Below are 12255 nucleotides of genomic sequence, written 5' to 3' on the forward strand. Positions count from 1 at the left end.
CGACCAGTCCGTTGTGCTGAATGGCGCTGAGGTTTTGAGAGACAGGTGAGGCCGTGCACGAGAGAAAATGAAACTTTATTGCCCAAAACGTTTCAAGCGGAGTCAAAGGAAGGGTTGGCGAAGTTCCCGTTGGCGGCGTCGGCGTCGTCGTCGTCGTCCTGCTCCAAGTCAGCCTCGAACAGGCGCTGCAGCAAGGCGTCCACCGTTCGATACCCTGACACACACACACACACACACACACACACACACACACACACACACACACGTGCGCGCGTCATACATGTATATCCTCACTGGCGTCAAACACGACGGCGGCGGCGGTCTACTTTTGGAGGCAATTTTGAACATGAGCGTGGGTTTGGCGCTCTCCGACGGCTCGCCCGGCTGCTCGTGGTCACTTGTCTCCATGGAAACCACCAGGTTGTCCTCCACCGCCTCCCTGGCACGCACACGCACACGCACACGCACAAAGGACGCAGGCAGTGAACGGGGCTGGAAACAGGAAGTGAGGAAGCGCTCGGCGCGCGCTCCGAAGCGTCCTCACTGCGCCACGCCGAGTCGGAGCTCCTCGATCTTTTTCTCCAGCTCGGTGTGCAGGTCGCTCTTGTCCAGCGAGTACTCGAGGAAGAAAGCCTCCAGCACGAACGCCACAAAGATGCTGACGGCGACAGGGAGTAGAGCGGCACGTCAGGACGAGCCAATCGGAGCGAGCGGGCGTCGCCGGCCGCCGTCTCACTTGATGATGATGATGACGACAGTTATGTGGAAGAGCACAAAGTAGATCCTGGCCGACTTGTGCGTGACGGCCGCAAAGCCGCTGCTCAGGAGTGTCGAGGCGTTAAGGAAGACCACCTCAAACGTCGGCCAGGTTTGGGGAGGGCGGCGGCCCTCATCCGCACACGCACACGCACACGCACGCACACACACACACACACACACGGTGCGAGGATATCGTGCCACTGGTTGACGACGGTGAGCTGGACAAGCAGGACGAAGGCGTTGAGAACGTTGTTGAAGTTGTTCTTGCAGTAGCCGAGCCTGGCGAAGGCGCTCCCTCGCAGCAGCGGGTTTCCGCAGTGGGCCGCCGCCGGGTCGCCCGCATCCTCGTAGAACTTGACCTTGCCCTTGAACAGCTCCATGCCCGCCACGGCGAACACGTAGTACACCACCTGACCGGCAGGAGGGGCCCTCGTCAGTGAGGCGATGGCCGGCGCCGCCGCCGGGAGGATTGGCGCCTCCTTACCAGGATGAGTTGTCCGAAGGTGAGAATGGCCGGTCCGATGCGGATCAGGGTGTTCATGATGGTACGGAACCTGAGCGCAAAAGTCATTCTTGTTAGCCTGCCGGCGGTGCTTCCTGTGACCACATCGCAACGAGCGACGTTTGCCGCTACATATTCGCATTAAGCTAACGGCGATCGGTGATGCTAATCTTTTGACGGGAGCGCGGCATTTCCCGTGATGCGAGCGAGCGGAGGCAACAGAAAAACGAGCCATCGCAGCCATCGTGTCATTCCTGCACTTGTCACACTTTGATGACATCACAGTCGCACCTCTTGATGCTGTCCACCACTCGGATAAGTCGCAGGACTCGCAGGATGAAAACGATGTCCAGGATCTGGCGGCTGGTGTACGCGCCGGCTGACGACGACAACGGCAACAAAAAGAACACGTGTTAGGACTTGGTCCTTCCGAGGACGGAAAAAGAAAAAAGATTGGGATTCCAAAATGAATCAGTACTTTTGCCACTTTTCTCACAATGTTCTGAGAACTCTCAGGCCCGTTTTAAAAAGTTTGTGTGAACTTGCAGGACTTTGGAAGAACTTGCACAAACTTTACAGACTTAAAAAAAAAAACCATTTCAATACTTGCAGGACCTTCCAAACACTTGCTAAAAACTTACGAAACTTTGAAAAAGAAAAAAACTCTGGGTCCAAAAAGTTTGCGAGCGCTTCCGGGACCTCCTGACAACGATCAGGGGAAAGGAGGTCCTTTCAGAATCTTTGAAGACATTGAAAAAACTTCCAGGACCTTCAAAGAACTTTCATGACCTGTGACCTATCAACTCTCATGACCTGATCAGAACTCTGCAAGAACTTTCCGGACATTTGTCAGCAGCGGAAAATAGGAAGTGACCTCACATGACTTGAGGGCGGCGTTGACGACGGTGGCGACAAGCGCGCAGACCACGATGATGGCGTCGAACCTGCAAAGACCAAAGTGAGATGTCAACTTCCAGGACCTTCTAAGGACTTTTTCAAAACCGTCCGAGCTTTCGAACTTTCAAGATCTTTTTTCTTCTTCTTGCGAAGAACTTCCGGGACCCCCTAAAAAGATGTACTTGCAGGACGGACTACAAATTGTCAAAATCGGGACTTCAAGACCTCAGAACCTTTTTAAGACATTCCAGAATTTCCAATTTCAAGGGCCATCCCAAAGGTTTCAAAACGTTCTAAGAACATCCAAAGCCTTCTCGGCACTTCCGGGAACTCCGACAAACTTTGGAAATCTTTTGAAAACCTCGGAAGAACTTTTAAAGACATTTTCGAAGAAATTTGCAGGACTCCTTGAAAATCTTTTTCAAAACTTTCAGAAACTTCTTGGACAATTCGGGTCTCGTAAAACGACAGAAGAACTTACAGGACCTTTTCAAAACATTTTAAGAACTTTCAGGACCTTAGTTGAACTTCCGGGCATTTGTGGAAAAGCGTGACCAAAAAAAAAAAAAAAATAGTTTGTGTGCATGCGCGTGCTGACCAGTTCCAGAAGCAGTGTGCGGCGAAGAAGCTCCTGGGCTCGATGACGTAGAGTTTGAGCAGAATCTCCAGCAGGTAGAGCGCCAGGAAGGCCCACTCGGCGTTACCCACGCTCGGCTTGTCCTCGTCCAGCCCGATAAACACCGCGTTGATCACGATGATCAGGTCGTACGCCAAAGCGAAGGCCCTCCGCGCGCACACACAAATATGTTACATGCGGCTCTCACGCGAGCGCACGCACACACACACACACACAATCCCCACTCGCTAAAATAAATGCCTCAAACTCACGCACACACATCCCTCGCACAGGCGCACGCGCACACACATGCAGTCCCATCAAAAAACGCAATCACACTCACTCATCACAAATGCTGCAAAGCCACGCCCCCTCACCTGTGCCGAACCAATCGGCAGAGGAGGCGGCTGGGCGCTGAGCGGTAGAAGGCGGGGCAAAGGCGGCCGAGTGGGTGTGGCCTGGTCTTGAGCGTCATCACTTGGATGTTGAGTAAGTCAGCGAGCTGGATGAACGCCATCTTGTCTGACGCCAACGTACAACACGTCTCGTTACTATGACAACCAGGTCTGTGTGGTTGAGTGTGTGTGTGCCAGTGTGTGTGAAGATATCTATATATATAAATATAAAAACTACACACACACACTCTGCGGGTGGTGCGTGTCGGGTATGGACCGACCTATGGCGCCGCGGTTGCGGTCATCCGAGACGCTCCACAGCAGTTCGGTGTGGGCGTGGCTGATGCCGGGCTGGACCAATCGGACGAGGCGGCTCCAGCTGGCGCGGCTGACCAGCGGCACGTCGCTATCCTCGGAACGTTCCTGCAGCACGGCAAAGGCCCGCGCCATCTTGTGCCGCTTGGCCCGCACCAGCTGCCGCACTTCCTCCTGCCAGACATACAGGGGGCGCCCATGAGTCATCGCTTTTGAAGAAAAACTTCAACTTTCAGGACATTCGAGGAACTTTCAGAATCTTGTCTGATTTGGTGCCACTTGATTCTGAATGCCGTTGGACGCGCGCGTATTTTGAAGCAGGCTCGCCTCGGATGGAGCGCGTGCACATCGCAAGCCCACCGGAAACTTCTTCCGCAGAGGTGGAAGCAAAGTGCGGCATTCCCTCAAGTGACGTCATTGATCCGGCAAATTGCGATCAGGTGAATCGTCTTCTTTGGCTTTCCGCAGCAGAAAGATGATGTCATCCAATTCGAATTAGACATGACGAGACTTTAAGATTAGAGAAAACCAAATCCAAACTTTCTACACACTGTCCCTTCTGAGACTTATTCGGAACTTTCCGGACCTTCCAATATCAATTGGAGTCAGGACTGTCTAAGTGCACTGGAAGGAATGTCATGACCTTTGAAAAACTTCTTGTGTTCATTTGAAGGATTTTCCAGGAAACTTCTTATTAAAATAAAAAAAAATAACAACAACAACTCATCTGAAGTGTCTAAAAGAAGTTTTTGGAGCATTCTAGGACCTCTCAGGACCCCCCCCCCCCGAAAAATGTCGTCCAGGGCATTCTGTAACAAGAATATTTAGATTAAAGATTGGGGAAGGAATTTTCAGGACAGTTTAAAAAATATCTGTGAATTTCCCGGACTCTCAAACCATTTGTGGGCCCTTCTAAAAAAAAAATAAAAATAAAAAAAGGGTTGATGACTTTTTAAGACTTTTTCAGAATTTTGGAGAAACTTTCTACGGATTTGCTGGATTTGGAAGGAATTTTCATCAAGAACCCTCGCGGAACTGTCTAGTAGCTTCCGGAAAGCGTTGAGATGACATTTTTGGACTTTCTATCTTATACGACTTCCGGGGCCTTTTCTTGACATTTTGCATCCCTTGGCGAGGGCGCGGCGTGCGGCGGATCACCTTCAAGTATTTCTTGTAGTTGTTGAAGACGACGGCGAGGAAGACGGACATGAAGATGAAGGTGTTGACCAGGATGTAGACGATGAAGAAAACGGCAAAGGCCGAGCTGGCGTCGTACGCCGGCATCCTGAGCACAAAAGGCAAAGCGCGCAGCGTCAGCGGCGTCGCTCGGTCGTCACGGCGCCGGACGGGCTCGTCGCCGCTCACATGACGTCGGGGCTGTTGGCCGCGGTCACCAGCACGTAGAGGTCGAACACGGCGTCCGCGTAGTTGGAGAAGTATGCCGAGCCGTCCGACGTCTTCAGGCGCCTGCGTCGCGCTCACCGCGTTAGTCATGTGACGCGCATGCACGCGGCCAACGTGCATCGCACGCGGCACGCACGTCACGCATGCGGGAAGCGCCGAACGGACGTTGGGGCGGGGTGACAAATTTCAAAAAAAGGCCTCAGGTTGATTTGAGTCCGGCCCACCCATCGGCCCTCGTGCGTGTCATGAAGCAAAATGGCCTCCCAACGCGTCTCGAGCGCCACGACCGCCACTTTTGTCTTTGACGAGACGTGCGTTCCAGCGTGCCTGGATTTCCTTATTGAGACATCGCATAAGGCGCACCTCACACCTGCCGCTGGGGCAGACCACTCCAAAGAATAAAAGGGGGGCTGGGGGCTGGGGGGGGGGGGGTCGCAAGAACAATTGTTAGCTAGTTAATTCACCACCTACCTTATTATGAGGGGAAGCGCGTTGGCGATTTGACTTCTCCTCTGTGGTATTGCCCCCCCCCCCCTGTACTGGTGGGAGGCGCGGCTTATGCCATGTCACAATAAGGAAATCCAGGCACGCTGGAACGCACGTCACTTGTTCCACAAACGAGGGGAGGGGCTTCCGGAACCAGGTCTGGGCCCGACAATCTTTATGAATAAGGGCGGAGCGTCGAGGCCGGCTGGCAACGGCGGACTGATCACCAAAAAAATGTTTTAAAAAGGCTCAAGCGGCCAGTTCTGGAAATTACAAGCGTGCGCCACACCCAAAAACATACGGGGAACACGTACATGCGTGACGTCCCACCCGAGCCATCAAGGACGGCAAACGTGACGTTGACCCACCGCTTGCTGAAGAGTTTGAGTGCCATCAGCGAGAAGATGAGGATGCTGAAGATGAAGAGCAGGAAGACTGACAAGATCTGAGGGAGGGCGTTGCGGATGCTCCGGAAGGCCCTGCGCAGCTTCCCGCGCGCACACACACACACACACACAGTGAGCAGGAGATTGCCGTCCGAAGCGCAATCACGTGACCTACCTGTCGCCCCTCCGTCACGTTGACCAAAAGGAGCGGTCGCAGCACTCGCGACCAGCGGAGGGCAAAACAGCCGGCGGCGTGCAGAGCCCCGTAGATGATCATGTCCAGAAGCGTCAGCTGAGACAAAAGGTGCACACGCACACACAAAGACACACACACCATTCAGCGCCGTGACCAAAACATTCGCCCTCCCGGTGCAGCTTTTGAAACAATCGATCATAAGATGTCGATGAAAAGTCGCAACGTGTCAATCTCGGTTCCTTGGTGCCCGTTGGAAGTTTGGAATCAGATGGAACGGCCGTGACACGCGGGGTCCCTCAGGGCTCGGTTCTACGACCCCTTCTGGTCGGTCTGATCTTAGCTTTGGGTCAAAAGCTTCAAAATGCCAATGTTGGCGACGGCGTGCGCGCACACGACACACGACGACGTCCGTCAACGTCTCGTACGTCACGTCGAGAGCAAATTAACCACTGGATGAAGCGAAAAGAGCGTTTTGGACGGAAAAGAAAAGAGGCCTGCTGTTGGAAAACTGTCCTTAGAAAGCAAAGAGCAAGTCCGAAATTTCGGGGCGCTGACGTTCAAGCAATCCCAGAACAGCCTTTTGGCAGCTGAAAAAACATCTCCTGGCTGAAGGCTGGAACGCCGCAAGAAGACCAGGAGAAACGTCTCCATGCTTTTATCCGCGTCGCGATCTTCTGACTGCGCTTCGGCAAAAGAGCATCAAACAGCTGCAGCTCATTCCGAACGTTTGCATCAGCCCGAGAGGGAAAAAAATAAATAATCCATCTTGGTCGGGAAGACTTTCGGAGTCTGCAATTAAACATCACATGATGACATCCAAATGGCGTCGTCGCGATTGCCAACGGAGGAAAAGATGATTCCAAGAGGAATCCTGAATCATTTCCACAAATGGGACTGAAGCGATGACAAAGGCTGCTCATGAAAGCCTCCAGCGTCCTCTCAAGGCTGTCGGAACCTTTCGCGAGTGTTGTGTGTCGCCTGCGCTGAGGTCGAGTCAGCGGGACGTTACACAACGCCGCCGCCGCCGCCGCCTCAGCACATTTGCGCTCGGGCAGGAATTGAATGCGCGTCAAGCACAAAAGAGCAGGAAGTGGCCGCCAGAGGAATTTTTAAAAAGGGTTCGTAGAAGCAAGGACAGAGGTTGATTTGAGTCCGGCCCGCCCGTCGGCCCGCCCGTCGGCCCGCCCGTCGGCCCTCGTGCGTGTCATGAAGCGGCTCGCGCCAAAATGCGTCTTGAGCGCCGCGACCACTGCTTTTGTGTTTGAGGGGACGCCATTTCCCTGTTGTGACATCACGTAAGCCACGCCTCCCACTGAGGCATACCTTTACAAGAGGGGGGGGGCAATGCCACAATGGCTAGAACACCAACGTTGCGTACTTGCTGGCATTGGGCGCGTTCGTGCGGACGAAGACGAGCGCAAGAAGGGAAGCCGATTTGAATGGTAAATTAGCCAACAAAACGACGTTTAAATAATCGTCTGCTGTTCGCATCCCTCCCGCGGCGGCGTCATGCACGGACGGAGGTTTTGTTTTGTTTTTTCCAGGTCAGGGCAGAAAATTTGGATGAATAAGGCCGGAGGGTCGAGCGTGGGGGCGGCGAACCGGCCGGCAAAATAGGCTCGAGTGGCCGGCTCTGTAGATAAATGATCTTTTATTGGCTTATCTTACGTTCGTATTTTGATAAAATGTTCGTTACTAAGAAAAGGAAGTTCGCACGCCGATGACTTTGTGCTGCAAGCGACGGCGGGAAGCGGAAAGAAGAACCGATACTCAGACATGCTGGGAAAAGAAAGCACAAAACTGCAAAGCGCATAAACACGTGGCCAGGTGTCAGTTTCATAACATACGCCTTTGCCTTCAGCGTGATTGTCATTAGAATTTTGGGACCTCCTCCAGGAAATAAATCCAAGGGGCAACGTTTCAGAACGTGGCGGAACGGCAAACAGTTGATGCGGATGAGAAATCTTTTGTGTCTATTTTCTGCAAATTGTTGGCTGAGATGAACCTGACAAAGGACCTTCTAAATTATATTTAAAAAATAAATAAATAAATAAACACTCCTAGAATGTTGTAAGTACTTTCAAAACCTTCTCAGACAACTTTCAGGACCTTGGAAAAAACTTGCCCGGCCACGCCCACCCACCTCACCCATGAGATCATCAAGCTCCGCCTACCACCAAGATGGCAATCATGCATAGGTTTTTGGCGTCCTTCCAGAACTTGTCTCGTGGGATGACCTTGGCGTAGTGCACCAGTCGCACGGCGAACACATGCAGGCACAGCAGCTCCGCTAGCATGGTGGCCTGCGAACAAACGGTAGCCGTTAGCCACGCCGGCATGGCCGCTAGCAAGCAAACGTTAGCCACGCCGGCATGGCCGCCTGCAAACAAACGTTAGCCGTTAGCCACGCCGGCATGGCCGCCTGCAAACAAACGTTAGCCGTTAGCCACGCCGGAATGGCCGCCTGCAAACAAACGTTAGCCGTTAGCCACGCCGGCATGGCCGCTGGCAAGCAAACGTTAGCTGTTAGCCACGCCGGCATGGCCGCTGGCAAGCAAACGTTAGCCGTTAGCCACGCCGGCATGGCCGCCTGCAAACAAACGTTAGCCGTTAGCCACGCCGGCATGGCCGCCGGCAAGCAAACGTTAGCCGTTAGCCTTGCTAAGGGCACTAGCATCAAAACACCATCATGAAGACTTTCAGAGTCTGTTGTATGTCCATGTGCGCTGATATTGTCCGTCCGGCGACCAGTCTGTTGCATGACCGTGTGACCTGCCGTTGACTGGCGACCAATCTGCCATCGCATTTGTCTATATGAGGCTTAGCGTTGTCTGTTGCTTTTCTTTAACCCGACCAGTCCATGTGCTTTGCGACAGGCTGGCGACCAATCTGCCGCGTACGCCACCTACTGAGGACAAGCGCCAGAGAAAGTGGATGAGCTCCAGGATGACAGACAGACAGGGAGCGGAGGGGCGGGGCCACGCCAACAGGAAGCAGCGGGGACGGGCGGGAGCTCACCCACGCCGGCAGAGGCACGACGGCGGGCTCCTCGCACACGGCTAAGCTCAAATCCAACAGAATGAAGAAGTAGAGCAGCACTTGAGCAAGTCGGCGGTTGTAGAGTAGATACAACCTGCGGGAAGCCGCACGTCAGTCACGGGAAGGCAAAAGGAGCGGCGGCGGCGGCGGCGGCGGCGTCGGCGGCGGGCGCCTCACCGCACGGCCTGCGGAGACGTGTCGAAGAAGATGTTCCTGTTGTACTGAGCATCGGAAACGTACGCCGACGCCAACGCCAAATCCTTCCAAACACACAAACGAACGGCAGAGTCACATGAGAAAAATGGAGACGCTCACAAATCACAAAGACATTTTGTGAAACTGACTGCCCGGAAGCTCTCGATCTCATTTTCAAAAAACAATTCCATCGACCCAAGCCACTTCCCAACATTTCCGCGATGCAAAAATATTCCCGTTGACAAGGCATCGCAACCGAATTACGTTTTGCCATTTTATGTCGCCATCAATGTCCTTCCGATTCCAACCACAGCGTGTACGTTTCGATTTCCTTTTATGCGTCCAAAAACGTGCAAAGTGAGAAGAGCTTGGATAGGAATTATCTTTGGCAGTTCATCCACATCCAAATTGCCAACAACGGATGACGGCGACCCTGTCGAAAGCTCGACCGTGTTCGGGATCATTTTGCTTTCTGTTGACGTTCAATTCCTCATTCTTCAGCTGATGCGTCCCGACCGACCGAGTCCAGCGAGCGGCGAGCTCGTCTTGGACTTTTTCACGCCTCTTTGAGCCGCTTCTTCGCTTTCTAGATCTCATCTTGGGGAATTCCCCTGGCTTTGAACTCCAAGACAGACTCTTGTCAATTTCTCCAGGGTGGACTTGAATGTTGGCCCATTACGACTTGATCAATATTTTCACAGACATTTCCCGGAACCGCAAAAATGACGAGACGCTTTTGTCTTGAATACTGCTCCTTTTTCATCTAAAGTGTCCGTGTCGTTTATCGTTCAGGGAGCCCGTCCGTCACAGACTCGCGACTGGAGTGTGCCTTCGCCGTCTTAACGGGCTCAACCAGCAGAACCTTGCCCGTTTTGCAGATGAAATCACAAATCTAGTTGCATCTCCGGGTATTGTTCGCTGTTCCACTTCCTTCCCCCCTCAACGCTTTGCCGAGGCGAAAGTCAAATTGACTGCCAAACTTCCAAGTTGACATTGCGTCACAGTTGAGGAAATGTTCAGGCGCCTTCACTGGCGTAGCAGAGGCAAAACATCGCATTCAAACCATTCGGTTTGCTGCTCAACGTTTAGTAGCTGTCAGCTGCTGAAAGGATGAAATGTTCATCGTGACCCAATGCTCAACATTTTGGGACCTTCGACTCGCTTCCAAGACGGACTGAGAGACTTCTCACAACGTCCCACAAAGTTTGGGGAGCTTCTAAAAAGTTTGCAGGAACTTTCAAGACAGCCTTGAGAACACCCAAGACCTTCTTCCTTCGTGGCACTTGGAGTGATGATGACTTATTTCGAAGTTTGTAGATTTTTGCAGGGACTTTTCCCTCGTTCTTCGCTGCGCCCCCATCTCCCGCTTATTTTTTTTCCCCCAGCAAGCCAACTTTGGCATGCAATTCCAACCAGCGTCCAAACTAGCAGATTTTGGTGGTCCCGTTCCACGTGATCGATTCGTGACGTGTGCGTTGCTGACGATCACGTGACAAGGTTTTCTTGCTCTTCGTCCAAAGTTTTACGGCTGTCATGTGAATAGGGTCACGCGAACGGGCGCGCGCAGGCAAACTCACCTCTTTTCGTTTGGCGTCTTCTCCCGCACGCGCACGCGCGTCAAGGCTGCTCGTGCACGTCATGTCGTCTTTTGACAACTCTTTTCTAATTTTTCGTTGTCGTCTTGTTCTTTCCCCTGCTTCCCTGGAAAATCGCTCGCGTTTGTGCTGATGGTCAACTGGCTTGGCGCGTGCATGTGACTCGTGGCGTGCACACGGGCGACTAGTTGATCATCTCTTGTCTTCTTCTGGTGAATGATGCGTTCGCTTGCCGTGGGAAACGTCAGCTTCCGCATCGCTCACCGTGACGTCACCTGACCGCTTATTCCCGCGCTTCACCCTTTGATGCTCACGGGTAAAAGTGATTGACATTGCTCTTTTTAAATTGATTAAAATTTTAAATGATGATGAAATCTCTCTCTCTCTCTGGGTATAATATATGTATATATTTTTGTTAAATATTTATTTTCCTTGGAACCGGGTTGCTGAATTTATTTCTTTATTGACTGAACGTGTCCACTGAGACTTTGGTTTTCATTTGTTTGTCTTTTCTGCTTTTCTGCGGTGCACATGAATGCAGCATTTGGTGTCACGTGGCCAGAGCACACCGGAATCTGCCACGTCCCACCAAACTAAAAGCAAATTTGTGTCCAAAGACGTTAAATATGGGATTGTAAAGCACGACGGCAAACATTTTTTAAAATTCTGGCAAAACTGTTCATTAACAGGTACAGACTCATAAAGTGTCGTCCTTTGTTTTCGACTTATCTAAAATAAATGGAAAACTTTACAAAATATTGAAGAGCGTTAAACCAAAGCAGACGATTATCGTATTGTAACGTTGGAGAACCGAAGCAAGCCAAAAAGAACCAAACCAAACCTCCTTTTTTTATTAAGAAAATGGTGGCTATTGCCCGCAACCACGCCGAGACAACAACATAACGTTCACTCGAGTCAGTTGGGAATCGGTCTCACCTCTCTCCATTTTTCCTCCCGCCTTCCGCCATCCGCCCCCCTGTTGCCTTCACAGCCTCCCCAGAGAAGAGGAAAACACAAAACCCGGGAACTACTGTATTATAATGACGTGATGATCCATCCATCCATCCATTATCTGTACTGCTTCTCCTCACGAGGGTCGCAGGGGATGCTGGAGCCTCTCCCAGCAGTCTTTGGGGAGTGGGCGGGGGACACCCTGAACTGGTTGCCGGCCAATCTAAAACGTACAACCATTCGTGCTAACAATCATATCTAGGGGCAATTTTGAGTGACCAATCAACCTGTCACGCATGTTTTTGGAATGTAAGCGGAAACCCACACAGGCACGGGGAGAACATGCAAACTCCACGCAGGAAGGCCGAAGTGGTGTGTCTCGGTGTGAGGCCATCGTGCTAACCAGTCGGCCACCATGCCGCCCTAATATGATGAGATGATATGATAATATGACGGGTTGATTTTCTGAATAGACTGGTGTGTGTGCGTGTGTGTGTTGGGGTGTGGGTGTGCGTGAGG

At 52.2% G+C, this 12255-nt stretch overlaps 1 protein-coding gene across 6 annotated transcripts; it reads right to left on the reverse strand.

Annotated features, from left to right (window-relative positions):
• Positions 1-56: 56 nt before the first annotated feature.
• Positions 57-11014, reverse strand: LOC148334334 (two pore channel protein 2-like). Of its 6 annotated transcripts, XM_088297747.1 has the most exons (19): positions 10768-11012; positions 9173-9255; positions 8975-9089; positions 8131-8259; positions 5936-6052; positions 5743-5861; positions 4850-4951; positions 4643-4769; positions 3451-3658; positions 3152-3296; positions 2757-2942; positions 2141-2205; positions 1553-1640; positions 1244-1313; positions 953-1169; positions 737-827; positions 545-658; positions 327-439; positions 57-214 (listed from the first exon to the last, which is right to left on the reverse strand). In XM_088297747.1, the coding sequence occupies exons 1-19, from the start codon at positions 10828-10830 to the stop codon at positions 93-95; spliced, it is 2274 nt and encodes a 757-aa protein (XP_088153873.1). In that variant the 5' UTR covers positions 10831-11012; the 3' UTR covers positions 57-92. The 6 variants fall into 6 exon arrangements, with proteins under 6 accessions (XP_088153873.1, XP_088153874.1, XP_088153875.1 ...); XM_088297748.1 differs by lacking the exon at positions 4850-4951 and having other exon boundaries at positions 10768-11014; XM_088297749.1 differs by lacking the exons at positions 8975-9089; positions 10768-11012 and adding an exon at positions 9455-10617.
• Between the last annotated feature and the right edge of the window lie 1241 nt (positions 11015-12255).

The sequence above is a fragment of the Idiotropiscis lumnitzeri genome, chromosome 6 (genome assembly GCF_059441095.1).
Source record: "Idiotropiscis lumnitzeri isolate Australia: NSW breed Sydney's pygmy pipehorse chromosome 6, RoL_Ilum_1.0, whole genome shotgun sequence".
Classification (NCBI taxonomy): Eukaryota; Metazoa; Chordata; class Actinopteri; order Syngnathiformes; family Syngnathidae; genus Idiotropiscis; species Idiotropiscis lumnitzeri.

What these genes read in the sequence shown, in the direction of transcription:
- LOC148334334 (XM_088297747.1), bottom strand. Translation starts at nt 10,830, where the DNA reads ATGACGTGCACGAGCAGCCTTGACGCGCGTGCGCGTGCGGGAGAAGAC. An exon ending in ACTACAAGAAATACTTGAAG is followed by an intron (nt 3,659 to 4,642) that starts GTGATCCGCCGC and finishes TATGTCTGGCAG; the next exon opens with GAGGAAGTGCGGCAGCTGGT. An exon ending in CCGCAACCGCGGCGCCATAG is followed by an intron (nt 3,297 to 3,450) that starts GTCGGTCCATAC and finishes CGTTGGCGTCAG; the next exon opens with ACAAGATGGCGTTCATCCAG.